The sequence below is a fragment of the Lissotriton helveticus genome, chromosome 2_1 (genome assembly GCF_964261635.1).
Source record: "Lissotriton helveticus chromosome 2_1, aLisHel1.1, whole genome shotgun sequence".
Lineage (NCBI taxonomy): Eukaryota > Metazoa > Chordata > Amphibia > Caudata > Salamandridae > Lissotriton > Lissotriton helveticus.
In genome coordinates, this window is record NC_136059.1 from 844,806,858 (window position 1) to 844,829,043 (window position 22,186).

Below are 22,186 nucleotides of genomic sequence, written 5' to 3' on the forward strand. Positions count from 1 at the left end.
ATGCTCTCAGTTCCGCAGGAATGTCTTCCACACCTCCAGACCCTCACCCCATTCCAGTGGACCACACACTCCATTCAATACCTAGGCCTTACCATTACCAGCTCCCTTAACACATGGACAAAGGCCAATTGGCCTCGCTGCCGCTAGGACACCTCAATATGGTTAAAATGACTATTCTTCCCCTACATTTATATTTATTTCAGTCCCTCGCCCACACCAATTCCCGCAGATGATATTAAGGCATTACATGGGGACATGCGCACATTCATTTGGAGGGGGAAACAACCTTGCATCTCTCATGACCTTCTTATGTGCCCCAGACCCCGGGCAGCTTGGTGTGCCCCAACCTCCAAGATTATTATTGGGCTGCCCACCTTTGCTTTATTTTCGAATATGTGGTGAGAGAGAGTGAAATGCATTGGGTGCACATGGACAGATCAGTGGCGTGTAGATCACTGTGGGACCTGGCTTGGCTCCCAAAGCACTTCCTCGGAATGCATATATTGCTACTCTGGCATGAACAGTCTTGGAGCTGTAAGATAGAGTCGCACTGCAAAGAAACTTCCCCACTTTCACCTTCCCCATCTCGCGCAACCCGGATTTTATACTTGCACCCTCTCGAGATTCCTTCCCAGCATGGGTCAAGGGTGAATGCAGAACACTGTAAGATCTTATCATGGCAAATCCATCAACCTTGTTAAGCATTGCATGCCTGAGTTCCGCCTCCCTGACACCACGAGACACCAATATTTCCAGATACGCCACTGGGCCCTACACCCTCCCAATGTTTTAGCTGCTACACAACCCTTCACTCCCTTTGAATCTTTGTCCGCAACTTTGAGGGTACCCACGGGAAACCTATGCATTACTACAACAGTCCCGACTCGTACCTAGCCATTTATACCAGCGGAAGTGGGAATCCGACTGTGCCAAGACATAATGAGTAAACATTGGGAAACCATATGGCGTGACTACCAAAGATTTTTAGGAGCATCCCCAAACAAGAAACGGCCTATAAGGTCATGGTCCAGTGGTACTATACCCCGGACCCCTTGCACTCTATCTATCCAAATGCATCTCAAGCCTGTTGGCGTAGTGAGAAACAGAATGGAGACTTTCAACACACAGGCTGGACATGCCTGTCCATCTCTCTTTTTTGGAAGGAAATCGTAAGCCACATCAAAAACACTTTGGGCTATCCAATCTAAGATGACTACAGCACTGTTATTCTAGGGCTACGTCCCTCAGCACTCAAAGCAATGACATAGAGAGACTGGTCCCTGACCCAACATATGATGGGCGCAGCCAAACAGCTGATTGCGCTTGCCTGGAAGTCCCCCAAAGCCCCTCCAATAGCCTCCTGGTACATGAAGCTCTGGCACACCCTAGCATTGGAGCAATTGACCCCAAAATGTGCTAATGCTGACAAGAAACTTAACGCCTCTGGCAGCCTCTTATTAATTACATGTCTAGGCTTGAACATCAATGCTTCCAACCGCCCCGACTTCGTGCTTTCCACCTATTTGACTAGGCGACTGAATGGAAGGAGACTTTACTCTTCCTTCTGTGCTGATCAAAAGTGATAGTGAGTATCTCCCACTTTTGGAGTGGATCCCTCTTCTCAATGCCTCCCTTCCCCCACACTGCGATTCGATGACCTGCTACTCACAGTTCCCCTTACCGTCCCTTGCCCCTCCAATAGACTTCAATGTTAGGTTTAGGGTCTACTCCCCCCTCCTTCATCTTTCCCGCTCCCCTTGCCCCCCAGTTTTGGAGGTCTATTGCCCCCTCCCCATCCCTTTTTCTTCCCTGGGTTCATTTGCTTTCCTCCTTAGCCGAGGGCAGCAATGGAGGCTCCCCCTTCTCCTCCCTGGGGAGAGAACACTTTTTGAAGGGCAGCATCTCACAATCCTCCTCCTAGTCCCAAGGGCAGTAAGTGGAAACGTGCACCATGTTCTTGCCTTCCAGACAACTGCTCATGTTACATGATAATGCTGTTGATTCTCATGCTGAATGTTTTTTTCTTGCACTACTATTCTTGTAATGCTTCTTACCTTATCTGCATGTACTGCAATATGATCCTTTGCCATATTTATTTTTCTGTTATTGTAACAATTAATGGAAAACTCAGTAAAACTGATTTTGAGTAAAAATCCCAAAGTACATTTGAAAACAAAATAATAATTCAAATATTTTGCAAAATTGAATTGCTCACAAAATGTTTAGCATTCAGTATTAATTTAAAAGGCGTGGCTGGCCGAGCTGCGAAATGGCTGCTTCTTAAGCGAGCTCCGCCGGCCGGGAAGAAATCCTAAATGAAATCCTGCACACGGTGAGGCTACAGCACTGCCAACAAACCTCCATGGGCTGGGGGAACACGGTGCCTGCGGTGGAACCAATTTTGCGAGCACCGCAATTGGATAGCTGAAGTTACGGGCGGCTGAGCTACAAGGCGGATGAAGCGCTGGAGCAAGGTCCAGGCGAGGGCCGGGCCATCGTAGAAATCGAGCCCGTGGATGTGTGGGCCTACCATACTAGGAGTGCTCGAGTAGGTGGAAGGCGGTGCTGGATGCCAGAGGAGGTGGCTGCTCGTGTGAAGATCCCCACAGTAGTGGGTAGAGCTGAGGTGCCACCAGAAGCCGGCGGATAACCGGGACACCACAGAGAAGCGAGGCACGGAGAATGGCCGGCGCCATCTTAGAGTCACTCACCTGATCCCTGTGAGGTGGCGCCCTGAGGAGACGGCGGAGGTCGTAAGGCCGAACAGCGAGCTAAATTGAATGCCCTCCCCGGATGTCGGGAAAATGAGATCATGAGGCGAGCTATGCCAGTGAACGAAGCGCGCCGCTTGTGGCAGTGGCGGCTGGCGGGTGCCGTGAGGCTACAGACCCGTTGCGGCTTGGCTGGAGAGGAGACAGGAGTGTGCGGCGCATTGACCCGGGACCGTGAGGACCGGCTGCATCGGAGGCGAGCTGTGAGACGGTGAGGAGCATAGCTGCAGGCTGGGAGCTGCGACGGATTCTGCATCTTCCCCTAGCGGGTGTGACGCACCAGGAGGCACCTGCTGGTTTGAGAGGATTCGGAGGAGTTTACTTTGAAGAGCAGCGGCCGCCATTTTGGCGGATTGGAGCCTGAGCCCGGCATATAGTGACTCTGAGGTGGCTGGAATTGCACAAGGACCCTCAACCACGTGGAAACACAGGTCAGATGAAACTATATTGGTGGGTTACTTATGCCATTTATTGCTGTGCCTTAAAGACTGTGATCACGCTGCCTGCATAGACTGAGGGCCAGGGAACCTCCTTGTACTACAGATGGGACGGAGAAAACGGTTCCAGATCTGAGGGCAGAAACACAGGATATAGAGCTCTGAATGGATAAGAAGCGTGGAGAAGGTAGAGTCTGAGCTATATTTGCGCGCCCCTGCTTGCTGCGGTTGTGGTGCCCGGACGGATAAAAGCAGACATCGGGTGGGAGCCCTGTCTTTCCCTGCTTGCGGATTGATCCCTGACTCGCAGGGTGACCCAAGCCAAGGCCAGGCGGAGGACCGGGGAAAAGATCTGCGCACATTAATGCTAGAAATGCGCTCCAGTCTGCGCAACATCGACACAAAGCTAGATAATTTGACCACGCAGCTGGACTCTGTGAGAAACCAGGAGACCAATCACAAGACTATATTGGACAGTTTGGAAAACACTGAATTCCATGAGTTTCAAACTGATTTGGAGGCGTGCTCCAGAAGGAACAACCTCCAAATTACTGGTATTCCAGAGACCACCGCTATTTAAAAAATGGAAGTATTCATGTCTGATCTCCTGCATGAGTTGTTTGACCCACACTTGTCCCCAGTATTCGTGACTGAAAGGGCTCACAGATCTCTGGGCCCAAAACCCCCTGTCGGCGGAACGCCACGAACAATACTTGCCAAACTTCTAAACTACCAGGACAGAGACCTTATCCTGCGTTTGGCATGGGAAAAGGTACAAATAAATCACAAAGGAAATAACATATCCTTTTACCTGGATTTCACCCCGGCGGTGCAGGCAGCACGCAGAGAATTTCTCCCAGCTAAGCATAGCCTCCTGCAGGCGCAAATCCCTTACTCCCTGCTCTACTCAGCTAAACTAAAGGTCTCACACGATGGTACTGTCCACTATTTCACGGATGCTAAATCTGCACTGAAATTCGCCAAACATGTTGGCGGTAAAAAATCTAAAGATGCCAAAGCTGGGGAAGGACACTCCGATGGCCGGCTAAGTGACAATGATTGATATGTTGCCAGTCTGATGCTTAGCCTAGTTGTAGTATTTTAAATGTGGTATGCATGTTTTCATTTTTTGTCCAGGAAGGTTGGTCCCTTGTGGTCCATTGTAATCACATGGCTCCATATTGCGTGGTGCTGGACCCTAGCGGCCCAGGGGCGCTAATATAAATGATCCTTCATTTCCACGAGATGATGCTAATTGCCTACCCACATTACTCCCGGCCACCCTGTGAATACAGGGGAGTCCGCCGGCTTAACCTCGCACTCATGGAAAGTCTCCCTATATTCTGTTTGCAAGTTTCCAAAGTTGGAATTGGGAAGGGTATGCTACAACCTGATTGGGGGGTTGGAGTGGGTGGACGGTGGAGGCAGGGGTTTGATTGTTTGGTTTTATGCCAGTATGCCGATGTCGGACACTTTGGAGTTGTACACTGGAAATTCAATCAATTGCGGGGGTCAGGCATAAAAGTTGGTTGTGGGCGTCTCTTGTGGGAACACACACTGACACACTGAATGTTCTTACATGGAACGTTAGGGGGTTGAACGATGGAAGGAAGGCCAGTGTATGCCTATCTAATAAGACACAACATTGACATCTGCTTTATGCAGGAACCACACCTTAATGTAAAGCCGTCGCATCGGCTACGCCACAGCAGATGGGGAGAAACACACTCAGCTATTTATTCCAACTACTCATGTGGAGTGGCAATACTTATTCGAAAAGGGGTAGACTGGTGGGGAGACACTGCATATATTGATCCTGAGGGGAGATGTGTGATTTTGAGTGGGCGGCTTGGCGGTAGATCTATAATACTAGCTGCTGTGTACGGCCCGAATGTCGACTCCCCTGATTTTTTTCGTGACATCTGGTCACGGATTAGAGCAAATGGCTGCCATACAATAATATGGGGCGGTGACTTCAATGCCATACTGAATGATGATTCCGACAGACTTGGCTCGGCTTGTCCCCTACATCCTCAGGCTAGAAATGAAATGGTTGGTGTCACGGGATGTTGCCACCTGAACACTTGAAGTGATCCACCTGGCACGCCCGCTCGCTATCAGACCAAGCCCCCTGTATGCTTAAATTATATTTGCCAGACACACCCCCATGCGCTTTCTCTTGGCGACTACCCACACATGCACTACTAGACGAGATCTGATGTTGCAGAATATTTTTCTCTCAATTCCGGATCGGTGGACACCGAAGCCTCGCTATGGGAGGCATTTAAGGTCGTGATTAGAGGGCAATGTATAGCACGGCAGGTGGGTGTGCTTAAAGCCATCAGGGGCACTATAGCTGACCTAGAGGGACAGATAAGGGAACTTGAGGGACAATTCTATTCTATGACTGACCCCGCTACGGCTGCACTTCTGAAGGCAAAACTGTATGCTGAGGAATCGCAAAGGGAGGTCAAGTTTTTAGACAAATATGCTGAGGCAAGGCGATATGGCGAAGGTGACAGACCAGGCCGCACGTTGCCGGGTATGGTTCGTCAATCCAGATCCGCTGCCTTTGTGCACAAGATAAACAGTGCTTGTGGAGCCACCATTAGGGGCCAGTCAGAGGTTCTCAACGAGTTCTACACATTTTATTCTCCCCTATATACAGCCACCCAGACATCAAACCCAGAAGGCATGCAGGATTTTTAGACTCTATTGCCCCGGTGTGGTTTAACAATACACACAGAGTCATCATCGGTTGCTTTCTCTCTTCTTCAGAGAGAAAGCAACCGATGATGATAAGTGGACCTGCTGGCGAGTACCAGCCAGCGGCCCCCTTGGTGTTGCTACCGTGAGGTACTTTCTCTCTGTTCCACACCTTTTTTGCTTGTGCATGGGTGGGTGTATGATGGTATGGTATTTTTTATTAAGATACACCACAACACCTTGACATAAGAAGTCAGTGAGGGAGTTATAAAAATGTATGAGACCCCTCGAGTGTTGGACTTGCAGGTCTGGGAGTAATCCTGGTGGGACAGGCCTTGTGTTGATTTATAGTGCGTTGAGTGGGCTGTCTTCTTTATCCCGGTATAGCTCCTAGTGTGTTGAGGAAACTCATTAACACAAAAGTTTCTATGAGAGTCTCAGCGACGCTGTATGCATGTGCTTTTTACAGCGTGAGCCCCATGTAAGGAGTGCCCTGTGATCTTGGGCACCTGGAGTCCGAGCGAGGCTCAGCGGCGCTGTGTGCGTGTGCTTTTTCGAGCCTGAACCCTTCATGGGGATCGTCCTGTTATTGTATGCACCGAAATCCTAGTGAGTCTCCGCAACGCTGTGTGAGTGTGCTTGGTGCAGCCTGAGACCTTCATGAGAATTGCCTTGTTATCGTGCACCCGGGGTTAAAGTGAGTCTCAGCGATGCTGTGTGCGTGTTCTTCGTGCAGCCTGAGACCTTTCGTGAGGAGTGCCCAGTGATCGTGCACCCAAAGCTCAAGGGAGTCTCAGCGACGCTGTGTGCGTGTGCCCTGTGGCAGCCTGAGATCTTCGTAGCAGTAGCGGCACGGACCGGCAGCCCGGGAGGAGCTGAGCCGCCGGCCCGAGCCCGCCGTTGCCAATTCACAAAGATTACATCGGAGGCCCAAGTCGCTGGAAGAAGAGAGTGAGGCCGCACCCTCAGGTAACGTGTGTCGATGCCTGGGGCGAGGTGCGGGCTCGGAGGGAGACCCTCTCGGCCTGTCTCTCCTTCTGGCAGCGCTAGCCTCTGCTTCGTCTCTTATCGCGGCCCGAACTGGCCAAGGGAGTGGCAGTACCAGGGCCGGAGTAGGGAGCTGCACGTTTTGTTATACCATACCAATGTTGGGGGCAACTGTTGACAGAGGCTAACTGTGAGTCAGCAGAGTGACGGAGAGACCGCCTAAGACACCGTGATCGGTGCTGGAGTGTATTACGCATTGCATTAGTCCTGCATAATGAACTACCTGATTAGTGTATTACGCATGGCATTATTTCTGCATAACAAACTACCTGATTGTCGTATGACGCATTGCATTGTTTCTGCATAACGAAATACCTGATTAGCGTATTACACATTGCATTATTCCTCCATTACGAACTACCTGATTAGTGTATTACGCATTACATTATTTCGGCATAACGAAGTACCTGGTTGTTGCATTACGCATTGCATTACTTTTCCATTGCAAAGTGCCTGAATCTAGCATTACGAACTGCATAACATGGTATTAGGACTACAGTGGAATATTTAGAAGTGCTCATTAATAACACCAAAACTTACAAGGGCTGGCTGGCCCGACAACCAGCCAGGAGGAATATTACACATACTCATATGTTGGGTTTATATTGTGGGGTCTTATCGTATATCTTTTTCTATAAAATGTATACTCGTTTTTATAAAACTCATGTGGAGTCTATTTGTGGTGTCATCATTGGGTTGCTGTGAGCGTGGTTGCAAATACTTTACACATTTGCCTTGAAGATAAGCCTGGCTGCTCGTGCCAAGCTACCAAGTGGGTGAGCGGGGGCTATCTCAGAAGGTGTCCTTCCTTTCCATGACATGGAAACCTGGGCCCCTATTTGGCCTAAGGTACCTACCTCGGCAACCAGGGATCCCGGGTCTAACACCCTTTATATTAATGTTGCTATTCACATATACAATTGATGAACACAAACTGTTGAATACATTTCAAATGCATTCATGCTCAAACATTTGCTAGTTCATATTAATATTTACATATAGATCTTTGATAAATAGGTTGCTTATTTGCATGACCCGTATGCCTGGTTTGTAATTAATACACACACACACACACACACCCTCCTCCCCCATTCTTACCATCTATATATAATTGCCACCAATTCAACACTTTTGGCACAATACAGTGTAACCCCAATATTTTTTATCATTGACTAAAAGGCCATTTTACACTGACAATTTGTTACTATGTTGGGTTCAAATCTGAGGTTATACTGAGTTATAGTGATTCCAAATCAAATTTTAAAGGTGTGAAAGTCAAGAAGGAATTCATGGATTCATGATTATATGATAAATTTGGTGTTACTATAAATCGTTGTAATGTAAGAAGAAAGTGATTTAGTGATTGTTTGGTGAAATAAGTCCTTCATTTATTGAACTGTGTGAGTGACTGTAGCTTTGATGCTCACAACCTTTTCCCTATTACTTCCCTATGTATGTTTTCCTATTGCCTTTGTAATGGTAGGTATTGATAGGTTAGCAGTTACTATCCTGTTGAGACTATTATTTTATACACAAGCTTTTTCATGGATATGCAAGTATAATATATACATTTTGAATCACTTTGATTTTTTTCTCAAAGTATTATTTCCCATTTCTTCTATATTGTTGTCGTAATGTGTTACTGTTGGTAGTGTTCCAATATTATGCAAATTTCAGTAAAATATAAATCCACAAAAATACGTTATAATATCTTAAATGTTGAATAGGAGGTGAGCATTATCTAGTAAAATGAGGCTCTGGAATGAGGGGTATTGAACAAAAGACTTTTCAGGAGAGGGCTCAGGGATTAGAGAGAGATGTTCTTATTGAAAATGTGCTGGATGCATTTGATAGGAAAAAGTATCATCCTCTGGTAAGGGAAAGACAGAGCTTGAGACTAAGCAGAATCTGTGCTGTTATATTTCCTTATTTTAGACAATACTCATAAATAAAACAGTGTGAATAAAGTGAGCAGTCCTTCATTTAGCTACATGATAATCAAGGAAAAGAAAATTATATAAAATATTATTATAAGAACCGGAGAATTAAAAAAACGAGATTTAACACCAACCTGCGTCATATACAGACTCTACAAGCAAGCGTCTTAAAGGCTGTGTCTGCATAAAATAATTTCAGTTAATACCTTGCTTAAGAACTCTGGACCAACCTCAACTGCATAAAATAAAAACAAAATTGATCACGGCCTGGATTTTAGATTAATAATTAAATGTAAAAATTTGACTTTTATTTATAGTATTGGAATAACAGCTGCATGTGACTCATGCTATGAGTCATTTCTCCGCTCTGTGAAGGCCTTACAGTGAAATTCATACCAATGTGAATTAATCCTAGTATGACCATGGAGTGTTAGTTATGAGAAAACAGCCTTGTTAATAAAATTAGTGTACTAATTGACTAGCTAGATTTTGGGAAAATACATTTGTATTTATAAAAAAACACTAATTAATGCGAGGCGCCGAAATAGGTTTATACGCAATGCAGTCTCCAACTCAGTCAAACGTTTCTCTAACTGTTCTAGCCTACTTCTGATTGCACAAAGCACCCCAGAGTGTTTAGATATAGCTACCCCTCTAATATATATACCTTGAATGTTTCCCAAACTGTAGAAAACCGTGACACTGAACTTATATTGTTCGCAAAAAAGTCCTTAATCGCCTCAGCCTTATCAGATTTGAATGCAGTGTCAAGCAGCGAATATGGGGGAAATCTCCAAGTAAATGGGGTGGGACTCCTCTGAGGCTTGTGCAGGACCAAGAGGATAGGCGCGTGATCCGACAGAGTGCGAGGGTGGACGCTACAATCCCTTACTTCCGAATACATGTCACGTGACATAAGCCAATAGTCTATTCTCTTATGAAGCCGGTGTGGAGCAGAATAGTGTGTGTAACCTCCTTGCCCTGGGAATCTTGCCCTCCAAACTACCACCATATCTAATCGTAGTGTTATGTCCGTAATAAATTTCACTGAGACCGAAGTTCGACGCTCTGGGCCCCCGGAGCAGTCTAGCGTTGGATCCTGAACACAGTTAAAATCCCCTCCTACTAACAGTGGAAGAGCTACGTCAACACTGAGGGAAGCAAAAAGGGCTTTGCAGAAGTGAGGCTTATCGTAATTGGAACCATACACATTGATTACCCGTAAATCTAGCCCTTTCCGCTACACCTGGAGATTGTGAACCTCCCTTCGACATCTGCAACTTCCGGATCAATTTTGAATCCTGATTTTGGGTTTACCCATGTGAGCACCCCTCTGGCGTGATAGGTAAACCCTGAGGCATAAAATGAGCCCTGCAGCACTTTTTGTGATAACATCGGGATGTCCATGGACTAAGGAGTTTTTTGTAGTAGGGCTATGTCTACAGAGTGACATTTGAGGTACGCAATTACATTCCGCACCTTGCGATGGGTATTAAGGCCCTGGACATTCCATGTTAAGAATATGATTAGTAGACCATCCTGGTGTATCATTGTTTAGGGTAACAGGTAGTTATAAGCAACAAAAACAGTCCCGCTATGTCCAACTCTATCAAATGCGGTAAATATCTAGAAAATATGGTTTGTTCCCTTCTGTGCTGTGGCTCCAACAAAAGATTTCCCGTAAACACCCCCTCTCCCAAGTTGCGTCAACCCCAACTGGACACAGTCGGTTATCTTCCCCCCCCATTCCTCAAACAAGAGTGGCAAAGTACCATCAGGTGGTGCACACAGGGGCAGATGTTTCCTCTCCGCTCGTGCACTTCTGGCAGCTGCCAAAAGTAACAAACACCATGTCTATACTATTGCGGCAGGTTGCCTGCCTTGCCTTAATCAAGTATATTCGCGCCAACCACTTAGAGGTTAAAGGCCCAATAGACACCATCCTTTTGAAGCTATTTGCTCATCCAGCAGTCTATGGCTGCACTATCTAGGTCCCATCCACCTGCGGGTAGGGTATTGCAGTTTTCTCTTAAATTCAAAGTGGCGACATGATTCCCTAAATGGTTGACGAGCTCACTCCCTCATTTGGATACTCTAAATAGCGGGCTCCGTTGATCTAGCCCCTACGCTGTTCTATCCACTATATGCCTATATTAAGGGGAGCGCTGTAGCAAAGCACCAATTCCTGAATGGTGATGTAGTGATACATTTTACATAGGTAACTACTCATACAGCGACAGACCACTTAACGCGCGCCAATCCGTCTCTTAGACATCTAACTAAGTAACCTCATGTCTTAGGCATCTTAAGCATCAATCAAAACCTCCCTCCCTCCCCCTCCTACTCCCAAACAGACTAGTCCCACTGTTAGCAAAGCGTGCAGTACAGTTCTAGTAATTTTCAGCCATAGTGCCACCCTCAGCACCCTGCGACTGTTGCACTGTAGGTGTGTGTTGTTGCTCCTTAAGCGCTTTCTGTAAGGCCTTGGGATCCAGGAAAATCTTTGAAACTCCGTTCATTGTAACTCGCAGGCGTGCATGGGTAAAGCATGGCGTAGTCAAGATCCTGAGCCCGCAGTCCAAGCTTCAGTGGAGTGAACTTTCTTTGAGCCTCATGAACTTTAGCCGTGAAGTCAGGGTACAATGATAATTTGGAGCCCTCATACTGTAAAGACCCGAAGTCTCTGGCCTTTCTCAGGGACGCGTCCCTGTCTCTGTAGTTTAAAAACTTGGCAATAATCGGGCACAGGGAGCACCTGGGGGAGTTTGTGGGCCCAGCGAGCGATGCGCCCGCTAAATTACTAACATGGTGGAGAAGGTGTCTCGGCCCAGAAGTGAGACTAACAGGGTTTCCATGAATAATTCCATATTCCCGGTGGAAGGAAACTCTGCCAGGCCCGTGAGACGTATATTGCTCCTCCGAGACCTGGCCTCGAGGTCTTCAGCTTTGTCCTGCAGCTGCATAAGGGCCTTGCCAATCTGCTTTTGCGTTGCACCAGACTCCATGTGTGTCTCCTCGAGCTCGGTAATTCGCCTCTCTGTTATATCAATCCTTTCAGTATGCTAATTAAGGCGTTTGGAAATACGATCAATGCGATAGACCAGCAAGTCTATCTTGCCATCAATAGAGCTGAGGCTGGATTGGATTGTGGCTTGGATTTGTCGGAAAGCTGCAGGGGACGTTTCGCTCACATCGCCCTGCTCCGGAAGGGGTTGAGGATCGCCAGTCTCTCGGGTCCTAGTCTAGCGCTGTTCGAACGACAGTTTGGACTGGACTTTGTCTACCTTCCCTATCTTCGCCAGATCAGGTTCCAAGGGGAACAAAACAGAAATTTGCCATTATGGGATCGCCGTGCAGCTAGTGGAGCAAGTTTGTGTTGCACTATGGGCACGCTCAGGGGACCCCCAGCGCCGATGTCATTGCAAAAGAGGAAGTGAGGGGAGGCCTAACAAGCCCAGCTCCACCCTGCCAAAACTCGCAAATGTCAACCAGGTTTGGCTTATTTATATAGTTTTGCCCCGTTTGCACCCTGGGGGCCATCAACTGCATAAGTGAATGTGCAGAGGAATCAGCTTCTAGACTACACTTGTTGCTCCGCTGCTACCGCCGTGGACTCTGGGCACTAGGCTAGTTCAATATGGTTCAGTCAATTAGGTGCCCCCCATCTGCTCACAGTCATGCCAGGAGTCCTTCAAGAAACCAGCTGCGAAGGGCCAGATCAGGCAGAGAGTCCCAAGCCTTGTGCAGCGCCGCAGCAATCACCCCACACATGTCAGTGTTATGCCCTGTAGTGCACCAGGGGTTTTTGGTTGTGCCGCAGTCTCTAACGGCAATGGTCGAATGGAAAGGCTCCACCCAGGGACAGCTCCGGGCTTCCCGCTCCTCACCGTATCAGTTGGAAGAGCTCCGAGCCTCTGATTTCAGGGTACACTGCAGCGAAATCCCAACCCACCACATTCCACTTCGAGTTGCCGGGCCGGGACCGCAGGCCCACCTCCTCTGGCACGTCAGCGCTGCAACACCGGCCCATTGGGCCGCCCAAACACAGCGGGAGAAATCGATCAGGGCTGGCCGCCCAACTGCACCCTTCCAGCCAGCAATTATCAGCAGAGGCAGCAGGGCGCTCAGGAGACCAAGGACCTCACCGTTCACCGGGTCACCCCTCGGAGGGTCGTTTCGTCCCACGGCGGGGCTCCGGAAGACTGTGTACGCGCGTCTCCCTCCACCCCTGAGCATAGCCTTTTCACTTCTTTTTTGACTGACTGGAATCCTTCCACTGCTCACTTTTAGAAAACGATTTCTTTCTTTTTTTAAACACGCCATGAGGATGCATGTGTTGAATATCTCTCTCCTGCATGTGCTTCTTTCTCCCCATTATATACCCACCCCTCTCTCCTTGTTACTCTCTCTTTTGGGTGCTGCTTTACCCCCTTCACCCACCACCCCCTATCCCTTCATCCTCAACCAGCTCCCCCACCTGCTGCTCTGTTGCTGTCCATTGTCCCCTGCCACATGCAATCCTTCTTTTTAAATTAGAAAAGCGCTTTCACTTGTGGAATATGATTTTTTTTGTATTTACTGATCCATTTTGGATTATTACATTTTAAAAAAGGTACCCGCTTCATATCGTAAGCAAAGCGAATGCATGGTTAGCTTACAAAATGAAATGTCATCTAGCCTTTTTTTTTTTGGCGTACAAAGCATTGGTAAAGAATGTTTTTTGTCAAGACAACACAGCACCAGCAAACAGTCTTGGCAAAGTAAATGGGCCCAACAGGAGAGACCTGGATTCGCCATCGCTTGTTAGTATTTAGCCATTTGTTGTAATAGGTTTCTTTTTTTATTTACAAATGTAATGTTATCTGGTAGAGATTTCTGTTGGATACTTTTTTTTCTATTCATGGGCTTTCACCACTTTGCTTCAAATATATAAATGTTCCTATATTTGTAGGTTTCATTTGTAGTGACACCTTGAAACTGAGAAAATCTATTTCTAATCCAGTGATTAGGTTAAAAATTGCTCTGAGTCCTGACAAAAAGATATATCATCTATATATATATGTATCAATTTTTTACATCATTTATCTTAATGCTAATATCTTTCCTGGCTTAATAATACCTAGAGACTTATCCAAAATCAGTTTGTTGACTTTAACTATAAGTTGGGTATAGAGAATGTCTTCCGGTCTCCTTGACTAACATGGTATTTACTAGACAGTACATTTAAAAAGCAGATGAAAAAATTGATTACTCTTTGGTTATCTTAGCAGGATCTATTACATATGTATATCAAGAAGTAACATAAAATGTATGAGTGTATCTGTGAATAAGTAGGATCCAGCCAAACATATTTCCTTGATGGTAATTCATTCAAAAGTGATAGAACCATTATGCTGTTTTGATATTGGCAATTTTTATTTAGAGGGCTAGAAACTGAGTGTCCTCACCACATGCATTTTATTTGTGACTATGTACATATCTTGGTTGAAGGATATATTACTATTTTCTTTAAAACACAGAAAATGTATACTGGACCATAGGCAATTCATTATTAAATGAATTGTGACATTCATTGAATACAGAAAAGAGTTTAACAGTATTTTTCCAAAGTCTTTACAATTGTGAAGGAAATGAATGCGATTTTGATGTTGTTTTCTCTGCCTATCATTTGGATATTCTCCAACCATAAGCCAGAAAGAAAATGGTAAAATAGAAAGAGTGAGGGTGGAGATACCACGTGTATTTTTAAGATATTTATGTTCTAATATGTTATACATAGAGCTCACTCTTTTACCTTCTGATTGGAAATTAATATTGGCATATTGCTCCTCTCATGATAATATAGACCATGACTGTGCTATGCCTGCCATCAATTACACATGTGGCATGTTACACATTAGGTTGAATATGTTGTTAGAAAGGAACAAGAGTGTGTAGTTTTCAAAAGGGTACTATATTTTGCTGGATTCGAAACCATTTGTGAGAATTTTTTGTTATATTAAAGAGATTTTTAATATACTTCAGTGAGTTACAACTAGTGCAAAATTACAGAGTGGTTAGACTCCACACCTCAAAACAGTTCCAACCTGATATCCACTTCTGAATGTAAGAAAACTCAATGAAAAATCAAACAACAATAGCAAATGTACTACCATTTTGCATTTCCACTCTTCTCCTGATAAAAATGGTATTCCATAGGTATATCAAATGGGACAGTGAAGGCAAGTACCCTGGCGTTACCTAGTGTAATTTTCAGGAGCAGAAATAGTACCAAATTTCCATGGGTGATGACTGCAGTGTTTATACCTGGTTTCAGCTGGCATCCAGGTCCATACCAACTCCAACCATTTTTGAGGAGGTCTGAATTCAAGGAGGTATAATTTCAAGGAGGAGTGACTTCAGGTAGGTATATTTCCTGAAGTCATACTTCACTGCAAGGGAGTCATACTTCCCTCAATTCAAGGAGAATTCTGGGAGATATTTACATGGACCCCACAATGTCTTCTTATCCAAAATGTGATGTAGATGGGCCTAACATATGTGACGGGAAAAGATCAAAAGCATGATCAAGCCAAGCGTACTTTTGAAGAGGAGAAATGGTAGAAATTATTTCTTTGCTAACCATTTTTATGTGCGCCAGAGTTGGGCGTATTTCTACTACATATAGTTATTCTTTTCACAGTACATGCAGAGATTTAAGATTTGGTCTCATCCCGTAATCCGAGTAAAAAGTTTGTAAACAGAGATCGATGAAGTCGAAAACAAGAATGGAATCTATGCTTAAATGCTGGCAACCAATTTTATACACTCTTAATAATCATCAGTCAAGGGCCATAAATGATTATGAATTTTAAATGAATGAAGGAAATGTGTAGATTTATTAGTTGAGAAAATATTTAATTTGACCGATTGCTTTCATATATGTTTCAGAGCATCATCACAGAAAACGAAGAACTTCCTAAGATTTTCCTCGATTTCCTTAATATTCGACATTTGCCATCACTTCCAAAAACAGAAAGTTATGGGTAAGCATGCTTCTTGTGTTTGATGATACAATTTACAATACATTTACGGGATACACATTTTTGGACTCTTATATCATTGATGATGGCTACAATATTCAAAGTTGTAAGGGTACTAACCTTTTTGAAGCATGCCTTTATAAGACTAGTGTTTTTCATTACATTGTTTCGCATGCGCTTTCCTGGTAATATTTGTGCTTTTACAGTAAAATATTGGTTCGTTTAGTCCCAAGTTTGCTGATTTTACAGGCTCTTTTGTTCATGCTTTTTTGCTTCCTTTAATCAGCGCTATTCTTCCATTCCCCTTTCAACAAACTTCTTTTCATTTCACAGTTAACACTTTGTTTGTGTAACTACTTTGTTTTTCTCCCATTCTCTTCCTTTACAATTTCTCTTGACATTCTGTGCAATGCTACCTAACACATTTGATACTTTTTATTCTCTTCAGAAAAAGTCTTTTAATTTTGAAGTTGCAGTAGTCCGTTCCAGAAATATTGAGAGCTTGGACATTAACAAACCGTGCTCCGATGGTAGAAATAGGGTGTGCTAATTTTGGCCAATATGAACTGAAAATTGAAGGTCTTCACTAGTTATGCTGCCTGTGGTGTGCAGGAAATATCCTCATCAAATTACCCAGTTCCGAGATCAAACCAAGGTTTCTTTAGATGGTGTGTGTGTGTGTGTGTTTGTGTGTGTAGGGGGGGTCATATATAGTTGGGTGTTCCGTGATAGACAAAGAATTTGAATAACAGCATAAAATAAATGATGATGGGGTCATTAAAAAAGTGGATTTAAAAAGGGTATTGCTATCAGTTACCACAGGTTGTCAGGTCAGGAGTCTCTTTAAAAAAAATGTGTTTTCCAAATATAATGTAGGCCTTGAGAGTTAGTTGTGGGGCAGTACCAGAGACAGCCAAACTATTGGATTGGTGTTGGTTTTATATTTATGCTTGTTTAATTGTCCTGTATAGTTATTCAGACATACTCATGAAAGGGGTTTCCACGCCAGGACCTTTGTAATTGTATGAACCTTCTCTTTCGTTTTACAGCCATACAACCAAATGAAATTATGTTAGAAAAATGTACCCTCAGTAAAGCCTTTGGGGTAGTATTTTCACATCAAAAACATACAAAAAAGGTAACAGATCACAGATTAAATGTGTATTTATGCTGAAAATCACAGAATAATAGCACTGTGACGCTAGAAAAAAAGGCAAACTGCATTTCTATCCTAGAAAAACTATTGGAGACTTTTTCACTCTTTTTGTCCTAAGTGTTTATAAGCAACAGGATGGCCTAAAGGTTGTGAGAACAATTTCTGTAATTGTGCATTTTGTCACGGTCACACAACCTGAAATTTTTGCTTGTTTTTTTTGTGTTACTTTTGGAACAGGAAGATTGAGCGATAGCTAAGTACTTCTTAGTGGAGTACAAACCGGGCGCACCTTGGCCATGATCCATAATTGGCTTAGAGAGCATAGATAGAACAATGCCTGTTCACCTTATAGCCCCCCTTGAAGGTCAAAGAGAGAGTCTTGCCAAAATTAGCAGATTTGAAATGGAGGTGAAAACTTTAGAACTCCGTTTTCTGAATTGATGTGCCTAAATATGTACACTCAGGCTTTTCATTACATTAATCCTAAAATATCAAACAAAGATCTAGCTACCTAACTTCCATATCTTGTGTGCCAGTTACCTTATGTCAATCTGATTGCACATTGGTATCTAAGAAATGATTACATTTTGTATTTATTTATATTGTATAAGTAGACCGATCTAGTTTCGGGGAGCAGTGAAGTGAGATTTAGAAGAGTCAGGCAGAGAGACAATGACTGTATATTAAGAGTGTTATTCAAGAAGAATAGAAAACTAGATGTTTCAAAAAAAGATGTTAAGAAAATAGAAAGAAATATTTAAAAAAAAGCTAGCAATTCCACAGGAGGAAGGATGAGGAAATCATCTTGATGAAGACCTGAACCTCAACCAGGATAATCACACATTTGTGCATAGAGTTATGTAAACTAGCCTTTGCCACAATCCTCCATTTACTAGGATATTACAGATGTCATAGATAATCATTTGTAGCAAGATTACACATTTAAACTGGTGATGATAACAATAATAATGTGCATAGAAATAATCGTAGTGCTGTTGACGAGTCCTGATCATGGAAGTAAGCTCTTAATGCAACAGTAGAAACAAATAGAGAGGATCAAATGTCCTGACTACTTATGACACTGTGTAGCCGTAGCTGGGCTGTTTATTGAAACCTACAGTGCTCAAATATACAACTGTGTCCGTTTTGCATGTCATGAAGGTTTTACACATTCCACTGATTCCATGCATGTACTATACAAACTGGTATTATGCCAAATCTAGAACAGAGAGATGTCTGCTAGGATACTAAGGATTTCTACATTGTCTGAAGACCCATGCAGGAACACATTACATTAATTTTCCACCAACGGAAACAGTTTAATTTGGAAAAACATAATTGCATTTAGAAGGTACTGTGCATGCAGAAGTGGAACACTATTTAATATCTATGTTGCACATGTTAAGTTATCTTTGTACTCAGATTGGGGCTAGTGATTATAAATCTATAGTGTACATAATTCCAATTTATGGCATTTACGTGGAAACATAATTTCGCCAGTATTGAATCTTTCATAGATTCACATCTTTGAATCATCCTGGTCGTTGAACTAGGAGTCCTAAGGGAACATTATATTAGTAACCCATGTTAAACATAACCTAGGGGCTGTAAAAATGGCTCTTGAGTAGCTTAGTCACATCATTTGAAAAGAACCAAACTTTAGCCAGTTCAGAGACAATTAAATGGAAAACCATATCCTGAAAGGCCACCATCCTTCAGATTTGTACCGCATGTTGTGTATGAAAAGAGTCCTTTTAAGCTTTAATAAATTAAGAAGGACTATTACTGTATGGAATAATATTATTTATATTTATTTACATTAATATTATTTGTACAAAATATGTTGGGTATGCTCTAATCTATGTTCGGTTTTAATATAAGTATATTTATTGATTTTTTACAAATTATTCAGAATGATGTGATACAATGGTACAATAAAGGTAATTTAGGTGTACTAACAGATAATGTTAATTCTAGTAGTGAGCAACACTGCTATTGTTCAACCCCTTCTGAGGTATATTGAAACGTTCCCTATAAGAGCACCTGGTATGATTTTTTTGTTTTTCTTACTCCCAGGGTCAAAAAGGTTTATTCAGGCTCCCTCCCTTCTCTTATAGGACCATTCAGACTAACATCAGCCACAAGGAAATCTAAAAAATGCATATCCCCAGTTGCGGCACACTTAAGGAAACAAGGTCATCCAGTGGTCCACCTGTTTGGACTTCGGGCAGATAAAAGATCAAACATCCAGTTCGGTCAATAATTGAAACCAGGCATGCCTGAATCTGTTCTGGGGTTGATCCTAGACACAAGACATGTAAAACATTTCCTTCCAAGGAGAGATTGCACAAATTGCAAGATCAAGATTTAGCAGCTCAGATTTGATCAAAACAGTGGATCACCATAGTATGTGAATTCAAATGCCTTTTAGGAATGATTTCCGTACATATGCTATTGAGTCTGTTGATGAGGCTGATTCAAGAGATCTGGACTGTCAAAGGGCTAAGTAAACAGATTCTTCAAAGAATTGAGACGGGTTGTCATTTTGGATGAACATGTCCAATAGAGCAAAGAGCCTCAGGTTTCTTAATTGAACCTGCTGGGTTGGTCCCTTGATTACATTTATAGGAGGCAATTGTATAGTTGTGAACTTCAGGCATCCAACCATTGTCCTCAACCTCCTTGCCAATTTTGTACAATCTGAATTGACAGGCTGTAACATCTCTCTCTTGCCATTGGGTTTCTTTTACTGCCACTTAAGAGACAGACGTGGGCTGCACCTCAGCATCTATTGGCGTGCCAGCAAGAACGTAGCCAGAGAGCAAATGCTAGTTATCAGCCCCTTTCTACTCCAGTAGATATCCCTTCTCCCTCTCTCAGATTGATTGACTGGCTAGTGGCTTTAACCCGCCCCCAACTGAGAAAATGGTCCTCCACCGGGAGAGGATCAAGTGTCACGTCAAGTTCAATTTTAAAGATTCTGCAGTTATAGCTTAACAGTCCAGACTTCCCATTGATGGCTCTAATGACATCGTAGATATTGATATAACGAATGTGGAGTGTGCAAATAGAGAAATGCCAGCATCCAATGCGTTACAGTGCACTCTACTCCCTCCACAGCACTCTACACCACTCCATGACACTCCACTCTACTCAAGTCCCCTATACACCACTCCACACCACTCCATAACACTCTACTCCACTGTATGACACTCCACTCCATGCCAGTCTCCTTTACCCCACTAACTTTTAGCCATGCTGAACAGCAGTCAAGCTGGTGTACAACATGGCAAAAACATATTGGCAAAGCGAATAGCTCTTGCATAGGCGAGACCTGTTGGTTATGCTAATACTTGTTATTACACATGTCACTCCTAGGGTAAGCCCTGAACGGGAGCAGTGTATTTAAAAAGTTGGACATGTACATTTTAGTTTTACATATCCTGGTAGTGAAAAACTCCTACATTCTTTTTTCACTACTGTAAGGCCTACCTCCCCCATAGGATAACATTGAAGTTACCGTATAACATTTAGTAAGTTGTAACTTTCAATTGGGAGCAGGTGAACCGGGTTAGTTTGGTGTCTAAATAATTGTAATTAAAAGCCCTTGTTAATGGTAAAGTCAGATTTTTCATATCTGAAAATGCCCATTTAGAAAGTTGCCATTTTGTGTTCCTAACCATTTGGTGCCTGCTGCATATTCCTGAGTCACATGACTGGGTGTAGCTGGCACTTGGTCTTTTGTATTTCTTTCATACAGGGAGAAAAAGGGAAGATACATGTTGGAAGGATGGACCACTCTGGGTTTATGAGGGGGCGGAGTTATCACCTACCACTCTTGCACATCACAAAGACTCTGCCTGAGCACTCTCACAAAGGGGTTGACACTCGCTGTTTGTGACCCCAGACTAGCTGGGGCCAGGACAGGGAGAAAGGGAATGCCTGACACCTCAGGCGATGGAAACCTCTAGAAGATTCCTCTACTTTAAAGTGGGCACCAGGTATACAAATTGAACTCTTAGACACAGCTCTTCAGTACACTTCCGGACCTGTGGACTCTGCCAGGAAGAAGTACTGCTGTGCTGCTGAAAGGACTGCCAACCTGCTGGACTGCTGTCCTGCTGTGGTGACCTGTTGCCCTCTTGCCTGGGTGAGGACTGGACCTGCATTTTTAAACCTAGGACCCCAGAGTGACTCCTTGGACTAGTTGACTGGCCTCCTGATCAGATGCCTCAGGAACAGAGCAGGCTTCCAACAACCATTAGCTCAACATCTGGATTCTGCCATCAATGAGTCCTGTCCTCCCAAGAGTCCTGGAGTTTTGGAAGTGGGCGTGAAGGTGTTCTGCCAGTCAATCTGTGGATTCAGTAGAAGCAACACAACTCCTGTGAGGTGCATCTTCCGCAGAACCAGGTCATTGCCTCTGCTGCTCGATGTATCGCCCTTGGAACTGACGCATCGCCTCTGCTACACGTACATCCTCGACACAAGGATTCCACATCACCTACCGCAGCCAATCGGATTCTCCACACAAGGACATCTCACCTTTCCCATCTCAGCCGATCAGAACAGCTGTGGTGCGACACATCTCCATGCAAGGACATCGCATTTCGCAGCTCCCTGGAACTGCAACTGTGCAACGCATCTCCTCGCTGGGACCTTGCTTTGCCTCTGCTGCGTGACACATCCTCTCCGCAACCAGGATTAAGGTACTGTGTTCTGCAGACCATAAGTGGATCCCTGTTCTCCATCGCAGTCGGCATGAACTTGTGACTTTATCCTGGTCTAGAACGGTCAAATAACCACAGTTGCTGCTTGGTGCTTTTTGGTGCTGTTTTCACTGAAATCTTTAAACTTGCATATCTCCTGTTTTGCGGATTGGATTTTAATTTTTTTCGTTTTTGATTAATTTTTTTTAATGTACTTTATTGTTTTAATCTTTGCTGTCTTCTGGTTTCACTTTACTGCTGTTTGAAGTGTTGCATAAGTACTTTACAAATTGCCTGTAATTTAAGCGTGACTGCTCTGTGCCAAACCAAAGTGCATCATGGGCCGAGGCCTAAGAAGTATCATCCATGTTCTTGCTTAAACAACGAATGATAACCAGACT

At 44.0% G+C, this 22,186-nt stretch overlaps 1 protein-coding gene across 1 annotated transcript in view; it reads left to right on the forward strand.

Annotated features, from left to right (window-relative positions):
* The window catches only part of SNX24 (sorting nexin 24), a 766,047-nt gene that overhangs the window by 710,553 nt on the left and 33,308 nt on the right, over positions 1–22,186 (forward strand). The window contains exon 4 of the mRNA XM_078675572.1: positions 15,829–15,923. Coding sequence (XP_078531698.1) covers positions 15,829–15,923 — 95 coding nt within the window. The remainder of the gene's footprint in view (positions 1–15,828; positions 15,924–22,186) is intronic.